Here is a 15,414-nt window from a genome sequence, read left to right as displayed (position 1 = left end):
ACCAGTCCTGGACCCTCACAAACTGGGCACGGTTTGTGAAGTAGTCCAGTATCCACAGTGCTGCTGGGCTTCTCAAAATGGGCCAGGGAACGATGCAGCAGGAAGCTGATGGCGTCCTCTACTCTGATGTCAGGCTGGTAGGCAAACTGCAGCGGATCCATTGCTGAGCTCACCATGCAGCGCAGTTGATGTAGAACCAGTCTCTCAGGTATGATGACTACTAAACCAATACCGAAGGTGGGTGGTGGAAAATAAAAAGACGCTCTTCAGGCACTCATCTGCTCTGTACATACAGTAACACCTTGATGTTGCGTGACGGATCATCTGATCACACACACTTTACCACAGAATCTGCCTCACAAAGATGATGCGATGCACATTAGGGCAGTCATGGCTCACAATGAGTTCAGTTATTGTGAGGCAGGTTGAGTGGCTGTTATTCTCCCGCAGGTAAAGCAGACTCTGAGACAGGGAGTCCAATGATGGAGCATGTCTAAACAGCCACAATAAACTGTAATAAATCACTGTTTAGAATACTTGCAAAGATCGGCACAACATTAGAGCGTCTTCCTGGGCATAAGAGCATCAACCGGCCAAGCGGGAGGACGCGATTTCAGTCTCATCATAAACTGAAAATCACCAGAACACAGCAGATGCCCTAAATTCTTCCTCATCAGGTGTCGACAAGGTTGTGATGTCGCTGCAGTCTAATGAAGCAGGATGCCCCGAAAACTTAGCTTTGTTGGCAGGTGATTCTGTAAGTGACCTGACGGTGGCGAGCTGACTGACCTGTCATTAGCACATGGCAAACGCCATGTGGCGTAACATAATTGACAGTTAGCGTCAGCACGGAGACGGGCTAAATAAATAATTGTTACGTTGATTAATGTTAACAATGTGTCTCATTGTGTGTCAAAACACAACCGCAATCCTTCAAGAGTTACAAATATTTGTCGATGTTGCGCTTCAAATGCTCTTGGGCGTTTTATTGTGAAAGTCCGGCGACTGGCCCCGCCCCCGGTTTCCCTTTTTCTTATTTCGTTTTGAAAGTAGAGAAAAGAAGAATGAGTAAATCAGTATATCGCGAATGTGTTTTACCGACTTATGGAAACGAAACACAGCATAAAAAGATTATTATTATTCAATTTTCATTTTACACATGAAAAATGAATTGCACTTCATGCACAGACCGATATACAGTAGACATTGATTTTTGCAACAATAATTAACTAATTATGTGGAAAAAAATTAGCTGCTGTGTGACATGTTCTGTGAGAAATTACGACTCATTAGGGTAGGAAAACTTATTTTAAGTTTTTTATTTTTGTGGCCATACATACTGGCATTGGTTTCCATGCAGTTTCTTAAACTAGCAGTTACACTCAACCCACAGATTCCTCTTCTTTGGCATCGTTAAGGTGCGTAGTTTGAACAGGACGAAAAGGAATTGAATATGGTCTGAATGTGTCTTTTTGTACTTTCTACTAGCATGAAGCATTAAATATTTACATATTTATTGCAATTATTTACATAAATTTAAAACGCACTATATCACATAGGGTTATTACACAGACTTCTTGTTCTGTGTGAGTGACGAGTTTAGCTCAGACGGGGGGGAAGAAACTGACTCCGTATCTGGTTGCCCTGGTGGACACAGCTCTGTAGTACCTGCCAGAGGAGAGGAGCTTAAACAGTTTGTGTGTGTGTGGGATGAGCAGTGATACTTGCTGCCTGTTTTGTGAGTCTGAACCAGTACAGGTATTGGACGGAAGGAAGCTTAGTCCCTCTCTGCTGACCGGACCACGTGCTGCAGTCTGTGCCTGTCCTGTTTGGTGACTAGGATGAAAGTGTTCAGAGACCATGTGAGATCAAAATAAAAAGTTGACAAAGATTAAATCAGGACCTTCTGCTTGCCAAATTGTGCTTGACCCAATGAGCTATCAAGCCACAAAGTGTTTTGGAGGACGCGGGCAAAAAGAACCCACACTATAAAGGTGGTGCCCCAAGGATCTCTGATGGGTTGTAAACTGTCAACGTGGACCACATGCTTTGGCCCAGAATTTTCCCCGCAAAGAATGTTGGCAGTCCCTGTACAAACCCTCTGTGTACAAGCACACATAGGACCTCAAGAAGGGTTGCGCATGGGACTATATCAAAGAACTGGTATCTGGCACACATAGATCCTAGCGTGGGTGTGGGCTGTCGTTTTTGTAGGGGGAAAGAGAACCTTCAGCACCTCTTTGTTCACTGTAGTAGGCTGACAGGGCTGTTCTTGCTATTAGAGAGGTGGTACCTAGGTTTGGGTTTCCAGTTTATTTCAGTTCTACTTGTGTTTGGGCTAAAGTATGTTGCCAGGAACAGGCTGGTACTCGGGTTGGTTAATTTTTTTATCTGGATTGGTCAAATTGGCAATGTGGAAAACTAGGCAGAACAGTATGTAATGAAAAAATGTTGCCTTAGTGCTATTTCTTATCCAACACAGTTGTCATTTATGATATATGTTTGTCTTTTACACCCGGACTCTGGCTCCATCCTATCTGACTCCCCACCAGACCCAAGGCTGTTAAAGCGAATGCATCTTGTTTTGGAAGCTCGGTGTTCCTTCCTTTGGATAACAAGACATGACGATGCAGAAGTGAGAATGCAAACATTCTCACTCACAGCGAGATAAGGTGGCAAAAACAATTCCATTGCTGCAGAGAGACATTCCACCAGAGCCAGAGAAAGGGGTTAAAAGGCAGAAGCAACTTGAGGATCGTGGGCTCTTTGCATCACACCTTCGTGGTGTGTGCACTGATCTCCCCATCCATGATTTTGATTTGCTTTCCCCACTATTTTTATTTTCCTTTATTTTTATAATAAATCACACAAAAGACAACTCTCTTATATTGCTTGCATCATGCTTGTTTATGGGAAATTTTCACCACACCACCTGCATAAAAATATCCTATGTAAAGATATCTGGTGAAGATTTAGATTACATCATAACAAAAAAGAGCTCTGGTTAGAGTTACTAATGATCTTCTTTTAGCTTCAGACAATGGTCTATTTTCTGTTCTAATCCTGTTAGGTCTTAGTGCTGCATTCAATACAATAGATCACAATATTGTACTACAAAAACTGGAACATAGGACCGGAATTAAAGGATCAGCACTGGGATGGTTAGAATCTTATTTGTAGAACAAATTCCAGCATATTCATGTTAATGATAAAACTTCCATATGAAATTAAGCAGGGTTTTGTGCTTAGTGTTTATATTCTATCTTTCTATAAAACTATATAAAACTAATCAATTGGTCAAACTTACACAGTATGTAGTTTTTTTTTGTTGTTTTATTTAGTAAGATAATTACCTTGGATGCCATAAGGTCTGCTTCATATTGAACTGCGGTATCATCTTTGACTAGAATTTGTCCTTTAAATCATAGAACTGTATTGCAAAAAATTTGAATCATAATTTCTCAGAGTCATGATAAATTAATCCATGCATTTGTCACCTCTAGACTGGACTATTGTAGCTCCCTTACTTGATCCCTTACGTGCTTCTCTGCATTGGCTCCCCATAAAGTTTAGGATAATATTAAAATAATAATAATAAAATACTTCTCCTCACTTAAAGTGCACTTAATAAAGATATATTTTTTTATTTAAAAACCTGTATAATCTTGAACAAATTCTCCTAGCACATCTGTGGTTTTTCACAAATAAAAATAAAAATAGAAAGTGCATGGAAATTTGAAGGAAAATTGCAAAATATTGATACAATGTATTGACCGTGACCCCCTTTGGCAAATGAGTGATTCTGTTTCAACATGAATGGAATAAACTAAAAAATAACGCATATGCAGTTATTCTTATTTGACTATCTAACAACTTTGTGCTACATTACGAAAAGAATCTGTCAAATTTTTCAGAAAAGTCAAATTAGTTTTCTAGGCTACTGTTAAACTTCTTACCTTAGCTCTCTAAATTTATAGAGCTGATTTACTCATTGCCTGAAAACGTCTGATTCGGAAAGGTGAAAGATCATACGACGGCACTTGTCCAAGACTAAGTTCACATAGAGTCTTGCCAATCACAGGTCCAAATTTGAAGCCATGACCTAAAACATAAAAGAAAAGTTGTTACAATCAAAAATAAATTTAGAATAGAGTTTATAGAGAACTGAATACTAGTTAGGGAACACCCCTGCATATCCTTTTTGATACCTAAACATTTTGCACTAAATGTGGCACCTATACATAAACAAATGCGGGCTCTGGATTACCAAACTTTCGTTCAAGTGTGAATGGCTCGACACAATACACTACACTATAAAATTAAATTGAACCACACCCATTAAGATCACCCCCAAATGGTGGGGCCCAAACGATGCTTTATTGTTGTACCTGAAAATCCTGCACCAATTACAATGTTACTGTAGGATGGGTGACAATCCAGCACAAAATGATGATCAGGTGTTAACTGTAAAAAGAAGAAATTAAAAGAAGAAATTTCAAAATGACTTGACATAAATTTTAAAAAAGTTGATTCCACTGATTAAACTGGTATGACTATGTACTCAATTTGTCCAAGTCAGTTTCAAATTAATTAATTTTTATATATATATATATATATATATATATATATATATATATATATATATATATATATATATCCCCTCACCGGTTGAGGTGAGGAAATAGACAGAGAGAGAAAAGCACAGCAACAACAAAAACAAGCAACAGAGCACAGGCAGGATAGTTGGACCAGGGACTGGACACAGGCAGGATGGTTGGATCCACAGCTGCCCATCACAGACACAAAGCTCAGAGTCTAATGATACCTGTACGTGAGGACAAAGTGAAGGAGAGGGGGGGGCACAACTACTGGAGAGAAAAAGACAAGGTTAGTTAAACATGGAACAATGATGGGAGGCTATTGGACAGAAGAAATAGAAGGAAAGAGGACGCCATTGTATAAAGTCCCCCAGCAGTCTATGTCTATTGCAGCTTAAGTAAGAGATGGTTCCTGTGACTAGCAGTAGTTCCCATTGACCTGAACCATCTCTAACTATAAGCTTTATCAAAAAGGAAGGTTTTAGTCCTGCTTTCTGCAAGAAAAAGAATTTTAAATTCTCTAAAGACACAGCGGATCTGATCTGTTTCATTTGGTTCCAAAGATAGATATAGCTGAGTGTCATCTGCATAACAATAAAAAATGTATAGAATGCTTCTTAATACATGTAATATCACCTAGAGGAGACATGTATAGACTTAACAGAATAGAACCAAGAGCAGAACCCTGCTGTAGCCCTCTTGTGGGGTTTTTAAACGTGGTCGTAGTACTCAACACTCATAACAGCGGAACAAAATGAATGAAAGAACAAACCGTAAGAATCCGTATAAATGAATTGCGAACAAACTGGACCGCTTGCTGCACACCACAGAGCCTGAGCAGCCTGACTGTCCCGTGACAAAAGAACGAATGCCTTAGGAAGGACGCTCACTTCAGTGAGTCATTGAAAATGAATCATTTCTATTCAATAATTTATATTATGTTGTCATTTGGCGCTATATAAATACAATTTAATTGAATTGAAACTGACTTGGACAAATTGAGTACATAGTCATACCAGTTTAATCAGTGGAATCAACGTTTTCATTTCTGTTTCCTGTCCTGCTGACTGAGTTTATGCAGATGCTGCCATGTGGCGAGAGAAGGTACTGCATGATAATAAACAAATCGTTCACGAGTCATATAAAAGATTAGTTCATATTGAAAGAATTGTTCACGAACGACACATCACAAGCACAAAATAATTTTTTATATATTATTAGACTGTCCTTCCATGCAAAGCAGTTTACATTTATTTTGTTGGAACACCACTGTCTTTCTAGTTGTCTGGTCCTGTGCTTTAGGCTGTGGATCTCTGAGTTATACCTCGGAGCTAACCTCCTCTGATTCACTGCCTTCTTCTTCAGAGGAGCCACTGTGTCTAAAATTATATGCAAAGAGAAGCTGAAGTGTCATCTACAAGACAATCAACACGTTCATAAGGATTAAGGTGACTGCTCCCCTCTGTCTAGCTACAAGAGGATGGGGCAAGAGATGATGGTATCATCTGTTTGAATTTTGCAACAGCATTTTCAGATAAACATCTGCTATACTAAGATTTCTTTCCAGCTGCTGCAAGGTCAATTATGGTAAATTCAAAAGTTAATAAAAATTATTCAAGATTCAAAGATTCAAAGGCCTTTATTTATCCCAGAGAGGAAATTATTTTGCATGCATTGATTGCTGTCACAGTTAGAGGTGCAAGATTAAAAAGAAGAATGCTAACACATCTACACACAGTCATGTATAATATAACTTTAGCCACTAGCACTAGCATGCCTGGATTTTTTTTCTCCCCTCATGAACCTAAAGGGCAGTCAAAAGTCTGCAAAGGTATACCTGACATCCTAACTCAGGTGTGAATTGCTCCCTTTGTTACGTAAAAGAGCAACCACAGGGGGAGCGGGGAGCTGTGGTGGGGGGAGCTGACCAACTTCAACCAAACCTGTGTGAATCTCTGTTTCACTTTGCCATCTCAGAGAGACATCAACACACCTGAGGTGTTTTCTTTTGGGACATTTGTTAATAAAAAAAACATTTTTACACAAATGCAAAAAATAAAAGGCATGTGACCCAACCAAAAACACGCACTAAGTAAACATGACAACAGAAAACCCTGGAAGCAGCGGATAATTAAGTAAAAATTAATAATACAAAGTGAGTAAATACATTTCAATTACTTACTGCTCTTTTCAGAGCAAAAAAAAATACTTTGACGATTGCCCAGGCCAGGGATCAAACCGCCAACTTTCAGATCTCAAGACAAGCACTCTACCAACTGAGCTATGAAGCTAGCAACAATCCTCCAGTCACTCTGGCTAGGCTGTTGTTGTTAAATTCATTTACATGCATTGAATAGAGGTGGGCGCGCTCTCCTTTTTGTAACAGAAACACACAGGAGCAGACCTGCAACTTTTTTACTTTTATGTCTTTTTTTCCACAGTGAAACATACAATAATTTTTACTGACAGAGTCAGAACTCCAATGTGGCCTTTTCCAGCACTTGAGAGAAGCAGCTTCACTCGCTCTGTGGCTGAGCAGACTCATTTACATGCATTGAATACAAGTGGGCGTGCTCTCCTTCCTGTAACAGAAACACACAGGAACACACAAGATTTTGTGCTTCCCTCTGACAGACCTCAGACCTATTGGACCCTATTGGGCCCCACAGTACCAGTGTTTTTGCTGTGTGTTTTCATGTCTCCATGAGAGGACCACAGCACAGCCTGTGACAGGGCTGATGAACACAGGCTCACACAAAATTCTGTGCTTCCTTCTGACAGACAGGTAACGGCCCCGTTAGTAGAACAATGGCAGCCGATCAGGTAAGGCAGCGTACGAATCGACTGCCTCGTAGGTAGTCCTCCCAAATTGAGTGTTGGCTGCTCCGTAGGCAGTCTAGTGCCCGGATGAAAAATAACATGCTGCTGCCCCAGCAAACAACAGCGTAAAACAACACTGATCACACAGACTCATAGAACATCCTCGGCATGGTGCTGTAGACGTTAAGGGCCTGAGCCTCCTCAGGAAGTACATCCTGCTCTGAGCCTTCTTGTACACAGCTGAGGAGTTCTTTTTCCAGTCCAGTTTATTGGACAGGACTCCCAGATTTCCTAAAGTATATCACCGGCTATTTAGTTTTTTACTGATGTTCAGTTGGAGGTGGTTCTGTCCACACCAGTCCACAAAGCTGTCCACTCTCTGATACTTTGTGACATCACCACCCTGGATACATCCCACAATAGCAGAATCATCAGAGAACTTCTGGAGGTGACAGGACTCTGAGATGTACCTTAAGTCTGAGGTGTACAGGGTGAAGAGGAAGGGAGACAGACACACAGTTCTGCTGGAGACAGTTGGGGAGGTACAGTGGTCCATGATCGTATAGTCCCTGAGCGTATAGTCTCAGGGTGCTGGATTTGGGGTGGAGGATGGTGACAAAGAGAGGCAAGGTAATCCACACAGAAGGGGTCTCAATCCCAGAAGGAACAATAGCAGACATGAAGGTGGCCAAAGAAAGAGATACAGACCACAGATGTTAAGACACAAAAGCTCCTCACCATGCATGGAGAAAAACAAATCCAGCACCCTGAGACTATACGCTAGCCGCAAAGAAGGAGGCAGAGGACTAGTGAGTGTGAGAGCCACTATCCGGGATGAAACATCCAAGATCCATAACTACATCAAGGATAAGGCTCCGACAGATGACGTGCTGAGTGAATGTCTCAGGCAGTGGAGAACAGAGGGTAAGGTGCTGGATGAGGGACCATCATGGGAGGACAAGCCCTTGCACGGGATGTACCACCGGAACATAACTGAAGTGGCTGATCTCAACAAATCCTACCAATGGCTTGAAAGGGCTGGGCTGAAGGACAGCACAGAGGCACTCATCCTGGCTGCACAGGAGCAGGCCCTGAGCACCAGAGCCATAGAGGCCCAGATCTACCACACCAGACAAGACCCAAGGTGTAGACTGTGCAAAGAGGCCCCTGAGACGGTCCAGCACACTGCAGGGTGTAAGATGCTGACAGGGAAAGCATACATGGAACGCCATAACCAAGTGGCTGGCATAGTATACAGGAACATCTGCGCGGAGTATGGACTGGAAACCCCAAGGTCAAAGTGGGAAACACCTCCCAAGGTGGTAGAGAACGAGCGAGCCAAGATCCTGTGGGACTTCCAGATTCAGACTGACAGAATGGTAATGGCGAACCAACCAGACATTGTGGTGGTGGATAAAGAGCAGAGGAAAGCCGTAGTGGTGAATGTGGCAATACCAAGCGATGGCAACATCAGGAAAAAGGAACATGAGAAACTAGAGAAATACCAAGGGCTCAGTGAAGAACTGGAGAAGGTTTGGAAGGTGAAGGCCACAGTGGTGCCTTTGGTGATCGGAGCACTGGGGGCTGTGACCCCCAAACTGGAGGAGTGGCTACAACAGATCCCTGGAAAAACATCCGAAATCTCAGTCCAGAAAAGTGCAGTCCTAGGAACAGCAAGGATACTGCGCAGAACCCGCAAGCGAGGGCCCGAGCTTGAAAAACGGATGAGACCACCCGCATGGGGTGAGAAGGGAGGTTTTTTTTATATATTATTTTTTGCAGGTCATTTCTTAAGTAAGATTTTGGGTGTGTTAACAAGGCAGCTACACATTACAGTGGCAGCAGTTAAAAGTGACAGCCCCCACTGTGGTTTGCTTTCGTGTCCGACGCGTCAGCACCTTGTCAGTACTCTGTGAGGGAGTGTGTTACGTCCTTTTGGCCTGTAGATGGCGATTGACTCCCACTTTTGGTCCTAAAACATCGTAGTTGAATGTCTTATATAGCCTGTTGTAGAACAGCCAATTATTAAGTCTTAGGTGGTCTAGTCGATAAGAAGCATGGCTGCAAAGTTTCTCGTCCTGGGTTCGAGTCTCAGTGGTAGCAGTCTTTCAATTTTAATTATTGAAAAAACAGCGTCTCTTCATTATTTAATATTTATTTATTATATTTAGTGCATGGATCCCCAAGACTCATGCAGATATTAAAAGTGATGAAATAACTCGGTGGTCACTTCTGCAGTTTCAATCAGACACAAAATGTGAAGAACAAACATGTTTTAGCAATATTGGGTTGTAGATCTGAGTCCTAGCGTCATGTCATAGAGTTAAAACAGTCACGATCAACGATCGCTGTAAAGAGAATTACAATGCTTATTTTGGTCGTTTACACAAAATATAAAAGACGTGGCACAACTACAACCACTAGAAAACAACTTATTCAGGTTTTTGTCAATCTTTGCCAGTAATTTGACTGATCCTGTATAGTCTCATATTTTATAGTTCACAATGTAGACAAGTCACATTAAAATTCAATGAGATTTAAATTTCTAAATACCATATACTGAATATGATGAGTCGATACTCACTGTGTACATGCAGCTCTCCACGACTGCAGGTTCAGGGACTAGGCCAGGTAAACAACGGCGAATAAAGCGCTGGAGGATGTCAATATCAGACCTGTCTGTCTGCTTGTCTCTCTGGTCTGGGTCTGTCTCTTTACCCATATGGTAACAAATCTACATAGGATTACAAATATGAAGATTAGTAGGCCAACTTTGTTCAGTTTGTGTGGTTACTGGATCATTTGTCTGTGCTATAAAATAGGGTAATGTTAATATATACTACAAATATGACAGTTTAGGATAATTGTGTGTGTATAGGCTGTGGGGGGTGAGGTACACAAAACACGAAGAGGTTAACAACATAGTGGAATTTGATATACCTTTATTTGAACACCAACAATAACAGTATTTAACCTAAATGTAGTGTAAAGCCCTGAAACAGACAGATTTCCAGGGAAAGCGATAGAGTTGTGTCTGTTTGGAGACAGCAAAGCTACAGTATTTCTGTGTTTTCTGGGTTCCCACAATCACCTCCACCACCTTTGGACCCCTCCCCAATGTTTAGCTGTAGCAGCATGTTTAGCTGCCTTAACCACTGGCTGTCTAGGTGGTGTCCTGCAAACAATGTGGGCTTTGTAGATTCTTGTAACACTGTGATGAGAAGAGATGGCATCTTGAATTCAAGATAAGCCAGACTTTATTGATTTGTCCATCCTAACCGCTTATTTACATGTGAGGTTGCGGAGGCTTGCTGGAGCCTATCCTAGCTATCTACGGGTGAGAGGCGAGGTACACAGGTTGCAGGGCCACACATAGACAAACAAACCATTAAGCTAACCACATGGAGCACCCGGAGAGAATCGGAGAGGGAGCTAGTACGATGTGGCCACATCTGGTGGGTTTGTACAGGCAACCTACCGCTTCCCAGACAAATGCTCTGCCTACCAACTAATTTAAGGGCCTCACTCTGAGCATTTCTCAGCCAAACTCTAAGACTCAGAAGCCAGTTAAGTTTTGTATTGTTTACCATCCTCCTGCTCCATATTAAGGTTCGTAACTGAATTCTTATCTGACTTAGTTCTTAGCACAGATAAAGTCATTGTAGTGGGAGACTTTAGGATTCATGTAGATGTTGACAGCTACTGTCTCAGCACTGCTTTTAACTCATTAATAGACACTACTGGTTTTACTTAACATGTAAATGAACCCACTTATCTTTTTACCCATACCCTCGATCTTGTCCTGACATATTGGGTTTAAATTGATAATTTAATAGTTGTTCCCCAAAATCTGACCATTATCTGACCATTTCTTATTAACTTTACCATAATTGAGGTTACAGCAGCTGAAAAGAAATCTTACTATACTATACTATATATACTATACTATTCTTTTAACTGACTCGGATCTTTAACTCTCAAACGGTAAAGTGAATGAACCATTTCGAGACATTCGTTCATTTCGTTCATTTACAGCAGGTGGCGCTGTTGGCATTGTAAAAATGGCTGCGGTTCTCAAACACTATATACTGAAGACAACATGGTTTGCTTCAGCGGATAAATTATAATCACAAAATGCCACAAGCAATTCAAACCACGTGAAAACAGCAAATACACACCACATTAACATGACTTATGTCTTGCATCTTCAGGCAATTGTTCGTTAATAGCGCAACATTTGTCATTTGTCATGTGACTGCTTGGTAGCGGTCACATGACAAGATAGAGCAGACATTAAGAAGATTACAAAGACTGAAACCGAGCTGTAGCACAGCGACCAACACCAAACAGTGATTTAACAGGACAGGTTAAACTCAGAACAGGCCTTGCCATGGTCGACCAAAGACTTTCAGGGCACATACTCAGCATCATATCCAGTTGTGTTTGGAAAAAGAGATATACAAGTAATGTCATCATTGCTGCAAAGGTGCTCAGACCATATGCTGAACATTGCATCACTGCTGAGACCAAGATAAACTTATTTGGTTTACATAGTGTCAAGCATGTATGGCAGTAAATATGTGAGGAATACAACGACAAATCTGCTTTGCCTAGAGTTAAGCGTGGTGGTGGGAGTGTCCTGGTTTGGGGTTGTATGTGTGCTGCCAACATTGGGGGCTAGAGTCCTGTGACACTTTAGTGAACTCCATGCCCAAGAGCGTGAAAGGAAAATACATGGTGGTCACACAAAATATTGTCACTTTGGGCCCAATTTGGATACTTTCACTTAGGTGTGTACTTACATTTGTGTTCAAAGATTTAGACAATAATGGCTGTGTAATGAGTTATTTTGAAGGAACAGTAATTGCTTGCTGATGCAAGATGTAGAACAGGTGAGGCCAAACCTGGTCTTCGAGAGCCACTGTCCTGTTTGTTTTCCAACTGCAAGCACAGGCAGAGGTACCTACCCTGTACAGGGACTATGCAAACTACAGGAACTGGACTACAAAACAAGAGTGTGTGTGAGACAGACAGACTCTGCATACATGGAGAGACAGGTAACCTGTCTCTCCACAACATGGAAGCTCATGTCAGGCATCATCGCAGCAAAGATAAGTGGGAACATGGGTCAATACATGAGCAAAGCACAGAAGGGCATTAGTAAGGATACCAGAGGAGCCAAACACCAACTCCTGGTTGACAGAACAGTCGCCCCAAGACTGCAGAGTGCGACAAACCAACCTGTGCACAGCAATGCCACACACATGGATCACTGAATGCTTGGGGAAGCCACTTTCCAATGGGAAGCCACTTTCCCAAGTATCCATCAAATGTGGCATATACGAAGGAGAAGGATGGTGCACAGGAGTAGGCCCTGAGCACCAGAGCCATAGAAGCCCAGATCTACCACACCAGACAAGAACCAAGGTGTAGACTGTGCAAAGAGGCCCCTGAGACGGTCCAGCACATAACTGCAGGGTGTAAGATGCTGGCAGGGAAAGCATACATTGAACGCCATAACCAAGTGGCTGGCATAGTATACAGGAACATCTGTGCAGAGTATGGACTGGAAACCCCAAGGTCAAAGTGGGACACACCTCCCAAGGTGGTAGAGAACGAGTGAGCCAAGATCCTGTGGGACTTCCAGATACAGACAGACAGAATGGTAATGGCGAACCAACCAGACATTGTGGTGGTGGACAAAGAGCAGAGGAAAGCCGTAGTGGTGGATGTGGCAATACCAAGCGATGGCAACATCAGGAAAAAGGAACATGAGAAACTAGAGAAATACCAAGGGCTCAGAGAAGAACTGGAGAAGGCTTGGAAGGTGAAGGTGGTGACTGTGGTGATCGGAGCACTGGGGGCAGTGACCCCCAAATTGGAGGTGTGGCTACAACAGACCCCTGGAACAACATCCGACATCTCAGTCCAGAAAAGTGCAGTCCTAGGTACAGCAAGGATACTGCACAGAACAGTCAAGCTTCCTGGCTTGGACCTGAGACCACCCATGTGGGGTGAGAAGGGAGTTTTTATACACACACACACACACACACACACACACACACACACACACACACACACACACACACACACACACACACACACACACACACACACACACACACACACACACGGATACTTGTTATTCTGTGTTACAGAATTACCTAATATCATTGGTGCATTAGATTGCACCCATGTCCGCATAACACGGCCCTCAGGGGCCATGAGTATCTTTAATTCAACTTCATACTTGATTTTCCCACCTTTCGTCTCCATGACAAAAGCACAGCTGCAGCTTAGACTGACAGGTCAAACTCCTGATGCCCATTGTAGCAGCTCTATGCATATTACCGATTAGTTCATTACACTGTTTGATTGTTTAGTAATTAATCACACACTTCCTCTGAATCGTTTCAAAATAAAAGCACCAGTCTATCATTTCTAGAAAGATTTCTAGATTTGACTCTTTAAATATGACTACTATTTTAATCAGGCACACACACTTCCTTCATATCCTTTCATAATAAAAATACCAATTTAGATCTTTAGCCTAACAGAACTTATTTCTGCTTTTGACTGGTTCATTATGATTAGTTAATGATATTATTTTACTGTTTAGCAATTACGTGCGCATGCTTCCTCCAACACTCCAAAATCTAAATTTATTTACTTCCTCTGCAGCTACGGTCAGCTGTTTTTTAATGTTTCTACAACTTTCAGCTATTCTTTCAGCTCTGGGGCTCAAAGCTATTTAGCTGTTTTGATACATTGTCTATATTTTAACATATTAACCTTTTCAGTTTCAGCTCAATCTTTCTGAGATCTTTTTTCAACTTTCCTCAACTTGAAATTCAACTGCTTCAGTTTCTTCTGCAAATATTCAGCTCTGTTTAAACAACTCCCAATTCTATTCAGAAAAATTAATCTATGATTTAAGTGCTTAAGCTACTTTCAGCTATGTTTTAAATGCTTCAGCTACCTTTAGCAATTCTTCAGCAATAAATTCAGCATGGAAGCATTCACTGTGCATTTTCCTCTGGAAATGCTTAATCTAATTACGTTTCTTGTTATGGTGTGATGAAGCTTTGAGGTGATGAAAAGAGAACATTAGTTACCCCTAATTTAGAAGTAGTTCAAATCAAATACTTTAACTGCAAGCTGGAGCAGTGGAATGCTCGCCACCACACACACATTCAGGGCCGGGGGGTGGGCTCTTTCACTGGGGCCTGGGGGTGAGGCCAGCTGTGGCCTCAGGAGGCGCTGTGGTCCCATGAGCAGCAGGCCAGGGACCTACCCTCCCCATGAATGAGAATAAGCAAATGGTGTGGGTGTGAGAATGTATCTGAGATTGCATTGGTTCATGGATGATTTAGTTGTGGTTTGTGACAGACTTTGTGGTAGTGTGTGTATATATGTGTGTGTGGGTGTGCGTCTGTGTCAGTATGTATGCTTGTGGTGCGGTTCGAGTGTGGGGGGCCCATTTTACATCCGGGATACGTGGGTCCGCTGCCTGGGTGGTCTCTTTTCTGTCGACCCTCCTGGCCCGGGGGGTTGTAATGGAAAAATTGTTTCCTTATTCTATGCAGTTATTATATGATTTATGACTTATGTTCTGCAATTAATATCTTATGTTCTGTCCTACATCTGTTATATGTATTTGACATTTCACCTACATTGTTCAATGGTTGTCTCTGCCTGATAGACTTTGGACTCTAGCTCCCAAACCCAAGACCAGGGAGTTGTGTCTCTGTCTGTTGAGATAGTCTGATAGTTAGACGGCAGTGATGCAGGTGTGAGAATGTAAACATCTCCACACACACGGTGACAGGGAAGAGATGGTGCATGTAATTTGATTGGGCTACACAGACGCTCCACCCTAGTCGGACAGAGGGGTTAAAAGGCAGAAGCAACTTGAAGGTTTTGGGATTTTTGCATCACACCTTTGTGGTGTATACACTGATCTCCCCAGCTGGTTTTTGATTTGTTGATGTGAACA

The 15,414-nt window shown here is 42.0% G+C and overlaps 1 protein-coding gene across 6 annotated transcripts in view; it reads right to left on the bottom strand.

Annotated features, from left to right (window-relative positions):
- Positions 1 to 2,834: 2,834 nt before the first annotated feature.
- Positions 2,835 to 15,414, bottom strand: part of pipox (pipecolic acid oxidase) — a 41,888-nt gene continuing 29,308 nt past the window's right edge. For 2 of the 6 annotated variants that reach the window (XM_029171484.3, XM_055514225.1), the window contains 3 exons: positions 10,003 to 10,152; positions 4,389 to 4,464; positions 2,835 to 4,102 (listed from right to left, as the gene is read on the bottom strand). In XM_029171484.3, coding sequence (XP_029027317.1) covers positions 3,972 to 4,102; positions 4,389 to 4,464; positions 10,003 to 10,152 — 357 coding nt within the window. In that variant the 3' untranslated portion in view covers positions 2,835 to 3,971. The other 4 variants (XM_029171485.3, XM_029171486.3, XM_055514226.1 and 1 more) reach the window with 4 other exon arrangements.

Source organism: Betta splendens, chromosome 13 (assembly GCF_900634795.4).
Source record: "Betta splendens chromosome 13, fBetSpl5.4, whole genome shotgun sequence".
Taxonomy (NCBI): Eukaryota; Metazoa; Chordata; class Actinopteri; order Anabantiformes; family Osphronemidae; genus Betta; species Betta splendens.
The sequence above is the reverse complement of the archived record's forward strand: the minus strand, read 5'-3'. Positions and strand labels throughout refer to the sequence as shown.